The following is a 15,003-nucleotide window of genomic DNA, read 5'->3' as shown; positions in this document are numbered from 1 at the left end:
AGAGATAGACAGCACAAGCAGGGGAAGGGGCAGACTCCCCAAAGAGTGGAGGCTCCACACGGGGCTCCATCCCAGGACCCCGAGGTCATGACCCAAGCAGAAGTCAGATGCTTAACTGACTGAGCTGCCCGGGCGCCCACTTCCCAGCTAAGCTTCTTGAAACAAGAAGCCACATGCACCACCGCCGAAATTACTCTTGCCAAGATCCACCAGCTGAGCCACTAGAGTAGGTCCGTGTCACCTCTCGTGAGCCAGCTGGAGGTCTCTCTTCCCAACTCCATGTTCAGTGACATCATGTTGTTCTCCAGGATTTTTTAAAAATTTGTTTAAATTCGATTTGCCAATATATAGAATAATGCCCAGTGCTCATCTCAACCTGTGACGATGGTCCCCTTTTGCTATACAAGCTTCACAGGAGACATCTTTCATTCCCATCGTTTCAACAATTCCAAAACCAAAAGCTGCATCCTTGGCTCCTCCCTGGCCCTCACTTCCCCATATCCATCCAGCATCAGGGGCTGCTGATTTTATCTTCCAAATAGCCCTCCTCCTCTCCCCTCTCCTCTCCTCTTGCCGGCCAATACATGGTCCAAGCCACTGCTGTCTCCAGCCTGGACCACTGCAGTGGCTTCCTACCCGCTCCGTTCCTGACCACTACTGTCCTCCACATCATTCTCTACATTTCAGCCACAGTGACTTTTCACACTACAAAACTGATTAAAATACTTCTTGTCCCAACAATTCAGTGGTTCTCTGTTGCTCTTAGTAGAAGATCTCAATCTGCAGCATGACTTGGGGACCCTGAAGGGTCTGGCATTTGGCCTCTGGTGTCATCTAAGAGCCATCTCTCCTGTACTCTGACCACTACTGGCTTCCAATGCACAGTGTTCCTTCTAGAAGCAAACTTTTGTACATGCTGTTCCCGCTGCCTGGAAACTTGCTCCTCTTTCAACTCTTACCCCTTGTTTATTTTTTTTTTTTAAAGATTGTATTTATTTATTCATGAGAGAGGCAGGGACACAGGCGAGGGAGAAGCAGGCTTCCTGCAGGGAGCCCGATGTGGGACTCAATCCCGGGACTCCAGGACACGCCCCGAACCAAAGGCAGACGCTTAACCGCTGAGCCACCCAGGCGTCCTATGTTTATTTTAAAATTTTTATTTATTTATTCATGAGAGAAGAGAAGCAGAGACACAGACAGAGGGAGAAGCAGGCTTCCCGCAGGGAGCCCAATGCAGGACTCAATCCGGGGCACCCCGGGATCATGACCTGAGCCAAAGGCAGATGCTCAATCACTGAGCCACCCAGGTGCCCCTCTTACTCCTTGTTTAGATCTCATTCAAAAGGTACTTCCTCAAGGCTGACTTCCCTTGAACTTTCAGACTAGCTTAGGACCCCCATCCCCGTGCCACTACATGTCCTCATAGCCCCCCTTCTTCACAGCACTTATTGCAATTGTAAATTGCTTAGCTCTTTGTGTTCCCCGCTAGGTCCTAAGCACCAGGGACAATGTGTTTTGCCCACTCTTGTATTCCCAGCACCTAGCTCAAATATGTTTTGAAGTAATGAAACATGACTTTCGGCTTCAGACCTGAAGTTAGTCCCCTCTTCCAAACTTCTGGTCCACATATCTAGTCTTCTGCTGGTGACTCCATCCTTCCAATGGCTCAGACCCAGAACTTGGGAGTCATCTCTGACTCCTCTGTTTTTCTTACCTCCCGGGACCGAAACCACTCGCAAATCCTTTCAGATCTACCTTCAAAGTACATCCAATATGTCAGTGAGACAGTAGATGCCTCCTGATGGATGAACATAACCTAACTTAGGAAGCGGTCTTGCTAATTACCAGGCTGTGGAAACTCTTCAGGATAAACAACATAATTTCTTCAAAAATATATCGCAAGGGGGGAAACAAAAAGAGCCTCTTCACTGACCTGCAGTCTCTTTGCTGCATTGCAGTGAGAGTCAGCCTTTAAACACATTAGATCATTTCCTGTCTGTAGAAGCCTTCCCGTGGCCTCTCACGTTGCTTGGACCTTCTCGGACCTGTCTCTGACTTTCTGTCCTAGCACTCAGCTGCTCCTCTGCTCCCCCATCCTCTGTCAGCGTCAGAAGTACAGATTCTCTGGCAAGGCCCATGAGGTCCTGCTGATGTGTCCTCTGTGTGCCTCTCCTGGCTCACCACCCAAACCCCAGGTTTGCGGAGCAATCTGCCCTCACCCGTGCTCCTCTGTTTTAGCCACCCCTACCCAGGCCTGCTCCACCGGGAAGCCCAGGCTCCCTCAGCCCTCACTCTGTGCCATCCCTCTCATAACCTGACACAATCCAATCTGCTCCTAGGAGCCCAGAGTTTTGTAATCATCCCTTGCCTCATCAGTCTCCTTCCTCGGATCCAGCTCCCCAAAGGTGCAGGCTACCTCTTATGTCTTATGCCCTGGCCACATCTCCTGAGACTCAAAATCAAACATATTTTGAATGAATTAAAATTCTACATAAATAAGCATTGTTATGTCTTTTAGGTCTCTGTACAGCAGTTTTGTATAATAGGAATAATATCCTTACCCCTATTATTACATAGAAGTCATAACTTTTAAAATTATTGGGAAAAAAAGTGCTCTTGATTTTCAGCAAAACTTTTTTTTGGGAAAAAAAGGTTTTTATTTATTTGAGAGAGAGAGAGAGAGAGAGAGAGAGAGAATGAGGAGAGAGAAGCAGAGGCAGAGGGAGAAGAAGACTCCCCACTGAGTGGTGAGCCCCAAAGCAATGTGGGGCTTGATCCCAGGACCTGGGATCATAACCTGAGCCAAAGGCAGATGTTTAATTGACCTAGCCAGTCAGGCGCCCTTCAGCAAAAGATTCTAAATAAATACAACTGAGATCTTACATGTCAAGAATGAAATAGTAAAAAAAAAAAAAAAAAAAAAGAAAAAAAAAAGAATGAAATAGTAATTTAAGAAATATTTAAAAGTGTAATCATAATTTTTATATTCAGTTCTTTCATTAGTTGTCTAAATTTGGAGTTTCCTTTTAAAAATTGCACAGGAAGCCAACTTGCCTGTTCACTCACCACCTCACTTGAAGACTCATCATCTAGGGGTGCATTCTGGAGAGGGAAGGTGGGGTTCCTCTCTCCAGAAGGGAGTCCATAGCCCATCAGGATTTGGGGAAGAGGAAGGTGAAGAGTTCTCAAGTATGGAGGAAACTGCCTCTGCAAAGAGCATCTGATGGAGACACAGGGCATGGAAGCAAATCAATGGATAGGTTACGAGAAAAGAGGGCGGTGAGCAACAGGAATAAAAGGACCCAAAGTAATTAATACAGTATGTACAAATAGGATTGCCTTGCATGATTCGTTTTGGTGCTTTTAATCCAGTTACTTTCTCAATTGTTACAAATTCCTTCAATGTTTAATCTGTTTTGCTAGTGAAATGAAGTTAGTTTCAACAGACAGCAGTTACCAAATTTCTGGTTTGGGTTTGATTTGGATTATCCTTCAAATACAAAAACTGATGCTACTGGCCAGCCATGGGTAGGACTGGAAATCTGAGGTATTTTCCCTGTGTCAGTGATGGATTGTGCTGAGCCACTGGCACTCCCTTTCACGTTACCTACTGTGACTAATTGCATGCATTTGAAGATAATAAATTAAGGTTAGGACTATAGTCTGTGATGATGGAACACATTTTTTTATGTGAAAAATTACTCATTTATAGTAGCATTAAATGATGATTTTACTCCAAATTTTTTATTTAAAGAGTGTACAGGTTTTAAAAAAAGGTTTTATAGGGCAATATCCCAACACCTTAAGAGGAGCCAATGCCCAAAATGTTGCAGTGTCAGTAAAAAAAAGGAGTGGTGTGTCAGGGAGAGCTGAGACCAATACAGCCTCCTGAAAGCCATCACTGCAACGGCTGTCCTCCTCGAGTGGCATTCATTCCTCACCTCGTGCCTCTTTTCCTCACTCTCTGCTTGGTTTACATTAAGCATTTTTCTCTAAGATGTTTTGTTTTGTTTTAAAGATTTTATTTATTCATGAGGGACACACAGAGAGGCAGAGACACAGGCAGAGGGAGAAGCAGGCTCCATGCAGGGAGCCCGATGTGGGACTTGATCCTGGGACTCCAGGATCACTCCCTGGGCCCAAGACAGATGCTCAACCACTGAGCCACCCAGGCGCCCCTCTAAGGTGTTGAGAAGAAACAAAAACATGGGCTTTGAAGTCAGGAAGCCCTGGGTGAGAATCCTGACTCTGGCTGTGGGATCTTCTCAAAGTCACTATCAAGTGTGGATGATGAGGTCGACTTGCAGGGGCGTCAGGAAAGACCTAAATGAGACGGCCCACGGGAAGAATGATGCCACTTCCAGGGCTCTCTGGTTCGTCACGACAAGGTCAGGCCTATCCTAAGCACTACATGACAAGGAGACTTACCCACCTCTCTTTCTGCTTTGTTTCTTTTTAAATGTGTATTTTGTTTGAGTCCTAAGCATGTAAGTAGGTATCACGGAAGGTAACCAAGTCAGGAATTGGAAATATATGAAGCAAATAGAACCTGTGGAATAAGGCTGTGACCCACAAAGAGGAGACTGCTGCTTGGCTGCACATGGGAATTAACAGTGAAACATGTAAGAGACTTAACATAGGAATAAGCTATTTTAATCAAGCAAAACCAAATTTGTATTCGTTATTTCTAAAAATAAAATTAGGCTTTTCCAACCCTTAACATCTGCATTTAATAATATCTTCTAACCGAAATACAGATGCTAGAACGGCAAATTACAATGTACCTTGTACGGCATACAGTATGTTCACTGCGCACACCTACTGTGGTTCTAGTTGGTCGTTAAGTACTCAACGCAAACTTCAACGTCACTCATGGTAAAGTCTTCACAATGAACAGAAAAAGGTGATGAGGCTGTCTTAAAACGGCTCTGCTATAAATTGTATAGAATATACAGAGTTACAAAGTCAAGTATTTTTTTTATCAAAATATACACCCCTCCCTGAAACTAACACAAGCTATCAACATTTTAAACGGATAATACAATTATAGAAAATATCTGCAAAATTATTTTTTCATGTATAAATATTCTGCCATATTTACTTTGGTCTAGAATCATCAGCATACAAGTCCACTTAAAAAATTTCCACGTGAGGGCTGGGAGACGTCACTACGGGTGATCGTTTTATAGAGTTACCTCAAATCAAAATGACTGAAATACACAGTAATTCTCTCTGATTAACGATCCTAATTGAAAGAAGACAGATTGGTAGATCACAGAATTGCCTATTCGATATTGTAATTATCAATTCAGAAAGGATTTTCATAAGCCCTTTGTGACTATCTCTTTTTTTTTTTTAACAAGAACCCAGGTGAGCAGGGCAGGTATACATATATACAACGTATAAAGTAAGGTTGGATTTGCTTGCGTTTTCCCATTTTCCTCGATTATATAATACTGTATGTAAGTGAAAGTAGATGAACCAAAGCTAGATGCAGATGCAGTACTGGGGTTACTTAACAGCAAAATACTACTGTATAAAAAGGTCAGCTTTGATCATGTCCTTCTCTGGGTGTTTAAATGCCTTCTTGCCCACCCAAATCCACATGAAGTCTTCTTCATGGAGATATCACAATACTTGGAGAGAGGAACTGGAGTCCTTTGAACTACTTCTTCATAATGGTGACCTTGCAACCTTGGGTAACCTTGGGCTTCCATCTATCAAATCCCATGAACAGGAGTGGCTGTAGGTCACCCTTAAACCAGGTTCCAGATTCTGCTCACACTGCTGATCAAAGGGTAGGAATGTTTTCTCTCTCCCTCCTATCCTGGCAGTTTAAACGTAAGAATGATGAGTTCCAGTTTCCCAGAACCTAGTCCACGTGATGGAATGTCCTACTGGGCAATTGGACTTTGAGGCCAATGCTTGATGGTGTGGGTCAGAGTAAAAAAAACATGAAAAAACTTAAGTGGGTTTTTAGCAAGGGAGCTAGATGTCTGCAAACATGAAGACGAGGTGTCTGGCTTTGGGGAGATGTATCTGGGTCCTATAAGTGATGGAATCTTATCGCTCCACATTCCATCTCCCCACCCCACCCCCCAAAAACAAAGCTACCACTGGAGGCAAGGAAGGTCACTACTTCCTCTCTTGCCCACTCAAGTTATTAATGGCTGAGGTGGGAGGTATCTTTCTGATGTCATTTTGGCTTATACTAGTGTACACTTGTGGGCTGCATAATCTCCAAGAAGGCTAATGATTACAGGGATTAGGCTGTCACTTTCAAGTGGCTGGGAATTCACCACCATACGCATGCTTGCACTAAATTTCCTAGACACTCCTTCAGTGGAATTGGGAGTTGTCAGGTTTTACTTAAACCCTTGAGGCTGACTAAGTCTGTCCAAAACAGACCTCCACATCCATGGCCTTGTGATGGATGGAAGACTGCAGGGAGTTTCAGAAGAATTTGACCCTTCTTTGTTATCTGAGGTGAGGCCACTGCAAAGTAATATATAGCACAGGTCATCACAGGAAAGTTCTGGGAGGGCTCTCCCCCATAGATAAGGCATGACCTATGTTTTCTGTGACTGGAGTACACCAGTTCTAGTATAGCTCAGCCATAACTTCAAGGGAACAGCATTCCATCTAAAAGCACACAACATGCTCTTAAACCAGATTCAAGATGCTTTCTACTGATTTTTCCATCAGTCCTCACTATTTGCAGATCTATTGCTCATCAATTATAATTCTCTACAGGGGACGTGGACAGTTAAAAGTCATAGTGGTTTATATATGTATTTTACAAGGTTTGTGTTGCAGAAAAAGTAGTTCTAGATAATGAATGTCCTACTTAGGTTACTCAATTTCACACATATTTTCAGCTATAATATTAAATATTTCATATATATCCACTAATTTAAACAATCTTTAATAGTGCAGAAGCTGGATGGGAAAAATGACCATCAGAGCTCATTTACCCTCTAACATATTTACGAAGATGATGTTTTCATGATATCTGACCCTCGTTTTCTCCAGTTGACTAAAGACAGCTCAGCAGCCAGTTCCTATCAGCACTTACTAGAAAGTTTTAAATTAGGCTAACGTTCGACTCTTTTTTTTTTTTCCACTGGCAGAAATACCACAGCTAAGAACTTCATAAACTTCCACAAGATACTTGGGATACTGGAGGATTCAGCTATTTCATTTTTGTGCACTTTGCATGAAGTTAATGCTAAAACCCAAAGTAGATACTAGGATCCTTTTTCTGGAATTTTCACAAAAGAGATTTTCTTTTACATTTCACTCCTTCATCACTGCTGTGTGAACAAAACTAACTTAAAAACAACAACAGGAGAAAACAGCTAACTAAAAAAACAAAAACAAAAACAAAAACAAAAAAACAAAACCAAAACAACAAACCGGCCAACTTATATTTTTGAAGATTTTTCTATGTATCGCCACTCAAAGGACATTTTCAACAATGGTTTGTATGTTATCCTTTTGGTCACTGTCTTCCGAGTCATTGACATGTGCGTTCTCCAGGGGGTTTGAGTTTTCCTGGCACATGTCACCTTCTACTTTCTCCCGCTGACTTGGACTTTTGAACAAGTGTTTCTTCTGGTGCATTCCAAGGGCAGCGGCTGTTTTGCAAATTTTGGGGCACTGGAAGCAGGCGTAGCCCTTCCCATCATGCTCCCAAATGTGCCTCTGCTCATGATTCCTTTTTGTGGAAAGGTACAAAAAACTCTGAAAGCAGAACTGACAGTGGTAACGCTTTTCGCCGGTGTGGATCCTCTCGTGGATTTTGAGGGTCTCGTTCAAGGTGAACGCCTTGTTGCAGTACTGACAGATGAACTCCTTCACACCCAGGTGGATGCGTTCGTGTTTCTGCAAGTTGCCCTGCACCGAAAAGCGCCGCCCGCAGGTCTTGCACGGGTAGGGCTTCTCCCCGGTGTGGCACCTCATGTGCATCTTGAGGGTGGAAGGGCTCTGGAACTGCTTGGCGCAGAGCTCGCAGGCGTAAGGCCTGGCGGTGAGGTGCCGGTGGGGCCTTCCTTGGCTGCCAGCCCCCGAGGCTTTGTCCCCATCACAGAGTTCACACTGCAACTTGGGCATCTCCTTGTTTTCTTCTTCCTCAAAGGCCTTCTCCTGCGGGGCCTTGGCCACGGCACGGTCCGGTTCTGCCGGGTATCTGCACTGAGTGCTTGGGCTCCTGTTTTCGTGTTCCTTCTTCCAGTTGACTTTCCTCATTTTTCTCAGCTGTCTGGACTTCTTTTTGGGTTTGTAGTTGTAGTAAGGACGCCACGGCTTGTCTGTGGAATCCTGGTCACTGGCATCATCGAACATCTCATTCATTTCCACACACTCGGACTGGCAGAGCCCAAGCGGGCTGTCTCTGTTGGTTTCTGGGTCGCTCTCTTGGGGCAAAGCCTCCTCCTCCATCTGATACTTGGGTCTTCTTCCTCTTTTGTAGAACAGCTTAGATCCCAGGATATGCCTTTTCACGATGGCTTCGTTGCCGATTTTCACGGTTATTTGGCAGAGGGGCGCGACGTTGCTATTCGTGGAGGTTCCAGGCAGAGCGGGCTTTGCAATGTAGGTCTCAATTTTACTGGTTTCTTTCATGCTTGTGGTTTTGCTCAACGACCCTCCGGGATCAGCACTGTACTTTGGCTCCTCGGCTACTTCTGCCTTGTTACACGGCACGGTTTTCTTTTTCTCCTTAACGCTTTTGGGTCGGCTGACAGCTCTGCCAGCTTTATCGGGCTCGAGTCTGCGGTCATCCTTCAGGGCCTGACTGGCAGCCGGGTCCGTGGGGGCTCTGTGGCTGCTGCTGCTCATGGCAGCAACGGCGTTGCTGTGCATGATCACTGATGAGAACTGGCTACTGTGCACGATGACCGACGGAGCCGAGCCGCTGTAGCTGATCACGGAGGCCGCGTTCTCACTGCCGTTACTCAGAGATGAAACAGGCCCGTCCCCTACCGGGAGGTTGGAGCTCACCGCGTTTTCAGTGGAAGAAACGGACACCTCCGTGGAATAAAAGTTATTGTCCAGATCAACTTTCAGTGCCTCCTCCCCCCATTTGGTCCCCTCTGTGCTCTGTGCGTTGGCAGAAGCCGGGACCTCCTGACGTACAGATGTTTCCAAGGGGACAGCCGAACCATGGGTCAAGGTGTTGATGCGGTCTTGGAAACTCAAGGTCGGTAACTCGGAGCTGTGTGTGTTCTGAATCACATAGGGACCAGGTGCAGACTCGTTCATCTGACTGTTTTCCCGGGCATTTTCATAGGAAGAGTTTCGGTAGCTTTTATAAGGAGCCCTCTTGCATTTCATAGGCAGTAGCCTGTAAAGTTTATATGGATAGACACTAGGCTTCAGGCCTCCATTTGCTGTTTTTTTACTGATGGAAAGTCTGTGATCTATGGCATGGAAAGACTTCTGATGGTTTTTGAGAATATAGTAGGTCATGAAAGTTTCAAGGCAGAAAATGCACTGATAGCGCCTTTCTCCCGTGTGCCAAATTTCATGTCTTGTCCTGTACTCCGCCAATGCAAATACTTTGTTGCAGTAATGACAAGGATATGTTCTTCTCCAGGAGTGAACGTTTGCATGTCTTCGGAGGCTGGATAAAGTCACATAACTACGTTTGCATACAACACAACTGTAGAGCATTTGCCCGTTAACAAATTTAACCATGTGGTCCGTTTCTGGCAAGGTACTTCCAGGACCGGAAAATTCACCAATCCTATTTTCAGATAATAGGGGTTCTGGACCTGTGAATGAACTTCCATTCTGTCCAATGGTAGGATAGTTTTCTAGAAAGCGTTGATTTCCCCCAGGAACCGGCATGTGGCTTGACCTCATACAAATCTGCTCATGCCGATCCAGTCTGTTCAAAGTGCTGAACTGCTTGTTGCAGTATTTGCACACTAACGGCTCCTGGGTCGGCTTGTGAAGCTGCATGTGGGCACTGAGCAAAGTGCTACTGTCAAAGGATTTGGAACAACAGCTGCAATTGTAAACGAGAGGTGGGACCTCCACAGCCGGTGGCCCAGGCATGTCAGAGGACTTATTTTCATCTTCCTTGGAAAAACGGCCATCTCCTTCGTTGTTAGATTTGGAAGGAGGAAGAATTGCAGCTGGCTGTGGACTTCTTTCTTGATTAACCTCTAAGCTGGCTACTGGAGGGGGTGGTGTGTTTTCTGCAGCTGACTCAGAATCCTGGGGTATGGAGACTGTCTTTGGCTTCCGGCATGTTTTCGGCTTTCCTGCAAGAGCTTCACCATTTTCTTTACCTGTCTTAGCAGGGGAACTGCTGTCATGCTCACGTACAGGCGGATTTCTGTAGGCCTCGGCCACGGAAGAAACGGCGTACGAGTGCTCAGCTAGGGTGCGGACGGGCTCCGCCTCGTGGCACACGTCAGTCCTCTCCAGGCAAAGGCTAGTGCTTCTCATGGAGTCGGAGACCTTTTTAAAGCTCGCCCTCAAGTCCAGTGGAGAAAACATGTTATTACTATTTTCTGTTTCAATGATGGAAAATGCATTTGTGATCCTTGGCCCATTGGTGATCGCAGGTTCTTCATGCCTTTTTTCATTTTTTTCTTCTTTAACCACTCCTTTTTCAGTAATGCAAAATACATAGGGACCAGGGGAATTTGAGAAGTTGCGATCAGTAAGATCCTCCAAGAAGGATATTCCCAGCTTCTTTCCTGCAGCTGCAAGATCGGTGACTGTTTCCTGTCTCTTGACGACAACTGTGGAGCTGTAGATATAATTAAGAATTTCTGTAAACACTTCAGCTTTGAGATCATCCAGTTCCAGGACATGGCTGGAGATACAGATTGTATGGCTCCAAAAGATATTTTTGAAATAAAGGCTTGAAGCAGCTAGGACATTGCTGTGGGCTTTAAATTTGGTGTCTTCCACAATAATGGTGACATCACATAAAATGCCCCGAATGCGCTGCTCATTTAAGATGGAGAGCACTGTGTCACTGTGCAAGTCGTCCTTGAGGTCCCTGGAAAGGGACATGACTGTCATCTGAAATAAGAGGAGAGATACGATCAGAAACCCTTCTACAAGTAATTTCTTTTTTCTTTCTTTTTTTTTTTAAAGTAAGCTCTATGCCCAACATGGGGCTTGAACCCATGTCCCTGAGATCAAGAGTTGCATGCTCTACTGAGTGAGCCTACCAGGCACCCCAACAAGTAGCTTCTTTACTTCTAGACAATTTTCAGTGCTTTTGAAACACTTTTTTTTTGGTATGAAAATACAGGTTTTTATCTCACTCTGCTGTTACTTGTAAGACTTGGAGTCAACATTAGAAGCTAAATCTTGATCTCGCCCCAGCCTGTTTCTCATACCATCGCTAATAGTTGTTATAGTTGGAAGTCCTCCCAGAACTCTTTCTCCAAGGCCGTAGCTATATATACATGTCCAAATTTGGGAGGAGGAGGGTTTTCTCCACAAACCTTAAGGGTCTCATCGTCAATCAAGGCTGCTGCATGAACTCCTAGAGATGAGCAATGCTGTGGTCCTGCCACGACCTCCTGTTTCACAGATGATCCTGATGATCTGATCCAAATATCATTTATAAATCAGGAAGATGATTTTTTAAAAAAATCTTTCCCTAAGCAAGCAGAACCTGTATAGAAAGGTACTGCTGCTCAGAGAAGAAGCAAGAACTGGAGAAACCATTCCTACTTCGCGGCTCTGAAAGGTCTCCCCATGGAAAGCCTCATTCTGCATAATCAAGTCTGACCACCAGGGGTGCTCTGCCTCCCTGCGCTACTGGCCCTTATCTCTCTTACCTCATTCTCTGATTTCCCTTTCAGTATAACCAAAGTGCATTAAGATTTCAGAAAAGAACTCTGAGGTACTGAGGTCACACAAATAGAAACAGCACACAAAACCAGCAAAGTATGTATCTAAGTCTAGTGTGATCTCCTTCTGGTTTTGATTTGCAGACATCTCTACAAGATCCCGATTCAATGCCTTCGGATACATACCCACAAGTGAGATTGCTGGATCACATAATAGTTCTATTTCTAATTTCTCGAGGAATCTCCATACTGTTTTTCGTTGTAGCTGTCACCAATTTACACTCCCACCAACAGTGCACAAGGGTTCCCTTTTCTCCAACCCTTTATCAACACTTGTCATCTCTTTTTGATTTTAGTAATTCTAGCAGGTGTGAGGTGGTATCTCATTGTGGTTTTCACTTGCATTTCCCTGTTGATGAGAGATGCTGAGCATCTTTTCATATGTCTGTTGGCTATCTGTATGCTTTCTTTGGAAAAATGTCTATTCAGGTCCTCTGCCCATTTGTTAATTGGGTTATTTGTGGCTCTGGGATGTTGAGTTGTACAAATTCTTTATATGTTTTGGATATTAACTCCTCACCAAACTATCATTTCCAAGTATCTTCTTCCATTTGGTAGGTTATCATTTTGTTGATGGTTTCCATTGTTGTGCAAAAATCTTTTTAGTTTCATGTAGTCTCAATACTTGATTTTTGCTTTTATTTCCCTTGCCTGAGGAGACAAATCTAGAAAAATGCTTCTATTGCTGAGGTCAAAGAAATTACTGCCTATGATCTCTTCTAGGATTTTTATGGTTTCAGGTCTCACATTTAGATCTTTAATCCAGTTTAAGTTTGATCGATTTGTTTATTTATATATTTATTTTAAAGATTTTATTTATTCATGAGAGATACAGAAAGAGAGGCAGAGACACAGGCAGAGGGAGAAGCAGGCTCCCTGCAGTGAACCTGATGTGGGACTCTATCCCAGGGCCCAGGGGATCATGACCTGAGCCAAAGGCAGGAGCTCAATCACTTAGTCACCCAGGCCCTTGAGCATATTTTTTGTATCTGGTGTAAGAAAGTGGTCTGGTTTCATTCTTTTGCATGCAGCTGTCCAGTTGTCCCAGCACCAGTAATTCCACTATTGGGTATTAACCCAAAGAAAACACTCTTTTGAAAAGATATATGCACCCCTATGTTTATGGCAGCATTATTTACAATAGCCAAGGTATGGAAGCAGCCCACATATCCACTGATAGATGAATGGATAAAATAGGTATGTTACACACACACACACACAGGAATATTACACATAAAAAAGAATGTTGCCGGGATCCCTGGGTGGCGCAGCAGTTTGGCGCCTGCCTTTGGCCCAGGGCGCGATCCTGGAGACCTGGGATCGAATCCCACATCGGGCTCCCGGTGTATGGAGCCTGCTTCTCCCTCTGCCTGTGTCTCTGCCTCTCTCTCTCTCTCTCTCTGTGACTATCATAAATAAATAAAGAAAAAAAAAAAAAGAATGTTGCCACTGAAACAATATGGATGGGCCTACCAACTAATATTATAGTGAGGGATAGAATATTACATAAGAAATACATGGTACATAGGGATCCAAGACACAAAAATGAAAACTTAACCTTACTACATGCAATGTATTCTGTTCTGTTCCATTTTCTTTCATTTAAAAAATGCTAATGGCAACTCACAAATTCACTATACAGATCATTCCTGTAGTTAAAAAAAAAAAAACAAAAAACAAAAACCCTCTGGTCTAAAGGCCATACTAAGCAACTATCATCCAGCTTCTCTATCTTTTATCAAGTGATGTCCAGAAAGCAGCAGAGCTTGAAGAGATCTCTTTAGCTTCCAGTGGCAAGTTCTTCCTAGCATTGGAGTACCACATTTAACTCATGGCATTCATTCAGTTATGGAGAGACCAGATGGCCTCAAAATGAATTTCTTTTTACCCTTTTTAAAAGCTATTATAAGTTGTCCCCATTATGTTATTTAGTGTCCTTTGTACTTTAGGATCCATTTGATTGATTCTTTGATCTCATCTAGCCATAGGAAAAAGTACATCACTACTAACAAATTCTTCTATTCCCAAGACAAGGAAGCTTAGAACTAACTGTCATCGTCACCTGTTATAACAATGGCTACATTGTTAGCCTGGATTTCTGGTGTAACTATTGTCTCATTTCCTTTATTTAATGTTAGTTTTTCTACTCTTGTTTACTCTGCCTTTAATTTTAACTGTCCATGAATCTTTTCTAGAAGTGTAAGGGATTATGTCTATGAATAAAAATGGAATTAAATGAACCAGAATCCATGGCTTCTTGTATGGCCCTGAGGAGAGGGGACCACCTCTGAACAGACAGTGGGAATCTGTCCTTCATTGGTTATAGATCAACAACATATTTTGCTGATGATTCTTTTGCCTCCCTTGGGGTCTCTGCTGTGGGCCTCTACAGAATCTACTTTCTCTCCCGACTTAATTTATTCTCATCCTTTTTGGCTTTTCTGAAGCCCATACATTATTTCTTTATCCAGCCTGACTGGGTAGTCTCAGTTTTGGTAAAGCACATACCATGGTTTTAAAAGCTGGTTTCCATCTTGGTTTAGTTCCATGCTGACATTTATTTTGTCCTTCCACCTCAAAACTATTGCTTCTTCCAAACACCCCACAGCACTCTGAAACTCCCAGTAGGCCCCACTTCCACCTGGGGAATACGGTATTTCACATCAAGCTAATACTCCCAAGGTATTAAATGATAAGCCCCATTTACTTCTATAGGATTTTATGATTCTTAGATTGTTCAGTTAAGGTGGTTAGTAAAAGGCGGTTAACATTTAAGAATATCTTAATCATACAGTTAGAATAACACATATAATAGAAAGTATCATTATATATATCATTAACACAACCTCCTAATTTCAGAATATCCAAGTATGACTTGTTCAAAAGGGGGACTATCTGCCATTGTGTGGCAGAAATACTTTTAAAATCATAGTAACTATGATTTCTGCCACACAAATACTTTTAAAATCATAGTTACTATACAGCACTTCGATTTGCCTTCTTGGCACATAAATAAGAACTTCATTCTTGTGTCATTTTTACCCAATGCATATGTTAATGCCTAACATGGTCACAGGGCTCAGAGCAGAAGATACTGAAGAATGTGAGGCACCTGTTTGTC

At 43.5% G+C, this 15,003-nt stretch overlaps 1 protein-coding gene across 18 annotated transcripts in view; it reads right to left on the bottom strand.

The window, feature by feature from the left end:
* Positions 1-4,637: 4,637 nt before the first annotated feature.
* Positions 4,638-15,003, bottom strand: part of ZBTB38 (zinc finger and BTB domain containing 38) — a 130,407-nt gene continuing 120,041 nt past the window's right edge. For all 18 annotated transcript variants that reach the window (XM_041733718.1, XM_041733720.1, XM_041733717.1 and 15 more), the window contains one exon: positions 4,638-11,040. In XM_041733718.1, coding sequence (XP_041589652.1) covers positions 7,459-11,040 — 3,582 coding nt within the window. In that variant the 3' untranslated portion in view covers positions 4,638-7,458. The remainder of the gene's footprint in view (positions 11,041-15,003) is intronic.

The sequence above is a fragment of the Vulpes lagopus genome, chromosome 19 (genome assembly GCF_018345385.1).
Source record: "Vulpes lagopus strain Blue_001 chromosome 19, ASM1834538v1, whole genome shotgun sequence".
NCBI classification, from domain to species: Eukaryota; Metazoa; Chordata; class Mammalia; order Carnivora; family Canidae; genus Vulpes; species Vulpes lagopus.
The sequence above is the reverse complement of the archived record's forward strand: the minus strand, read 5'-3'. Positions and strand labels throughout refer to the sequence as shown.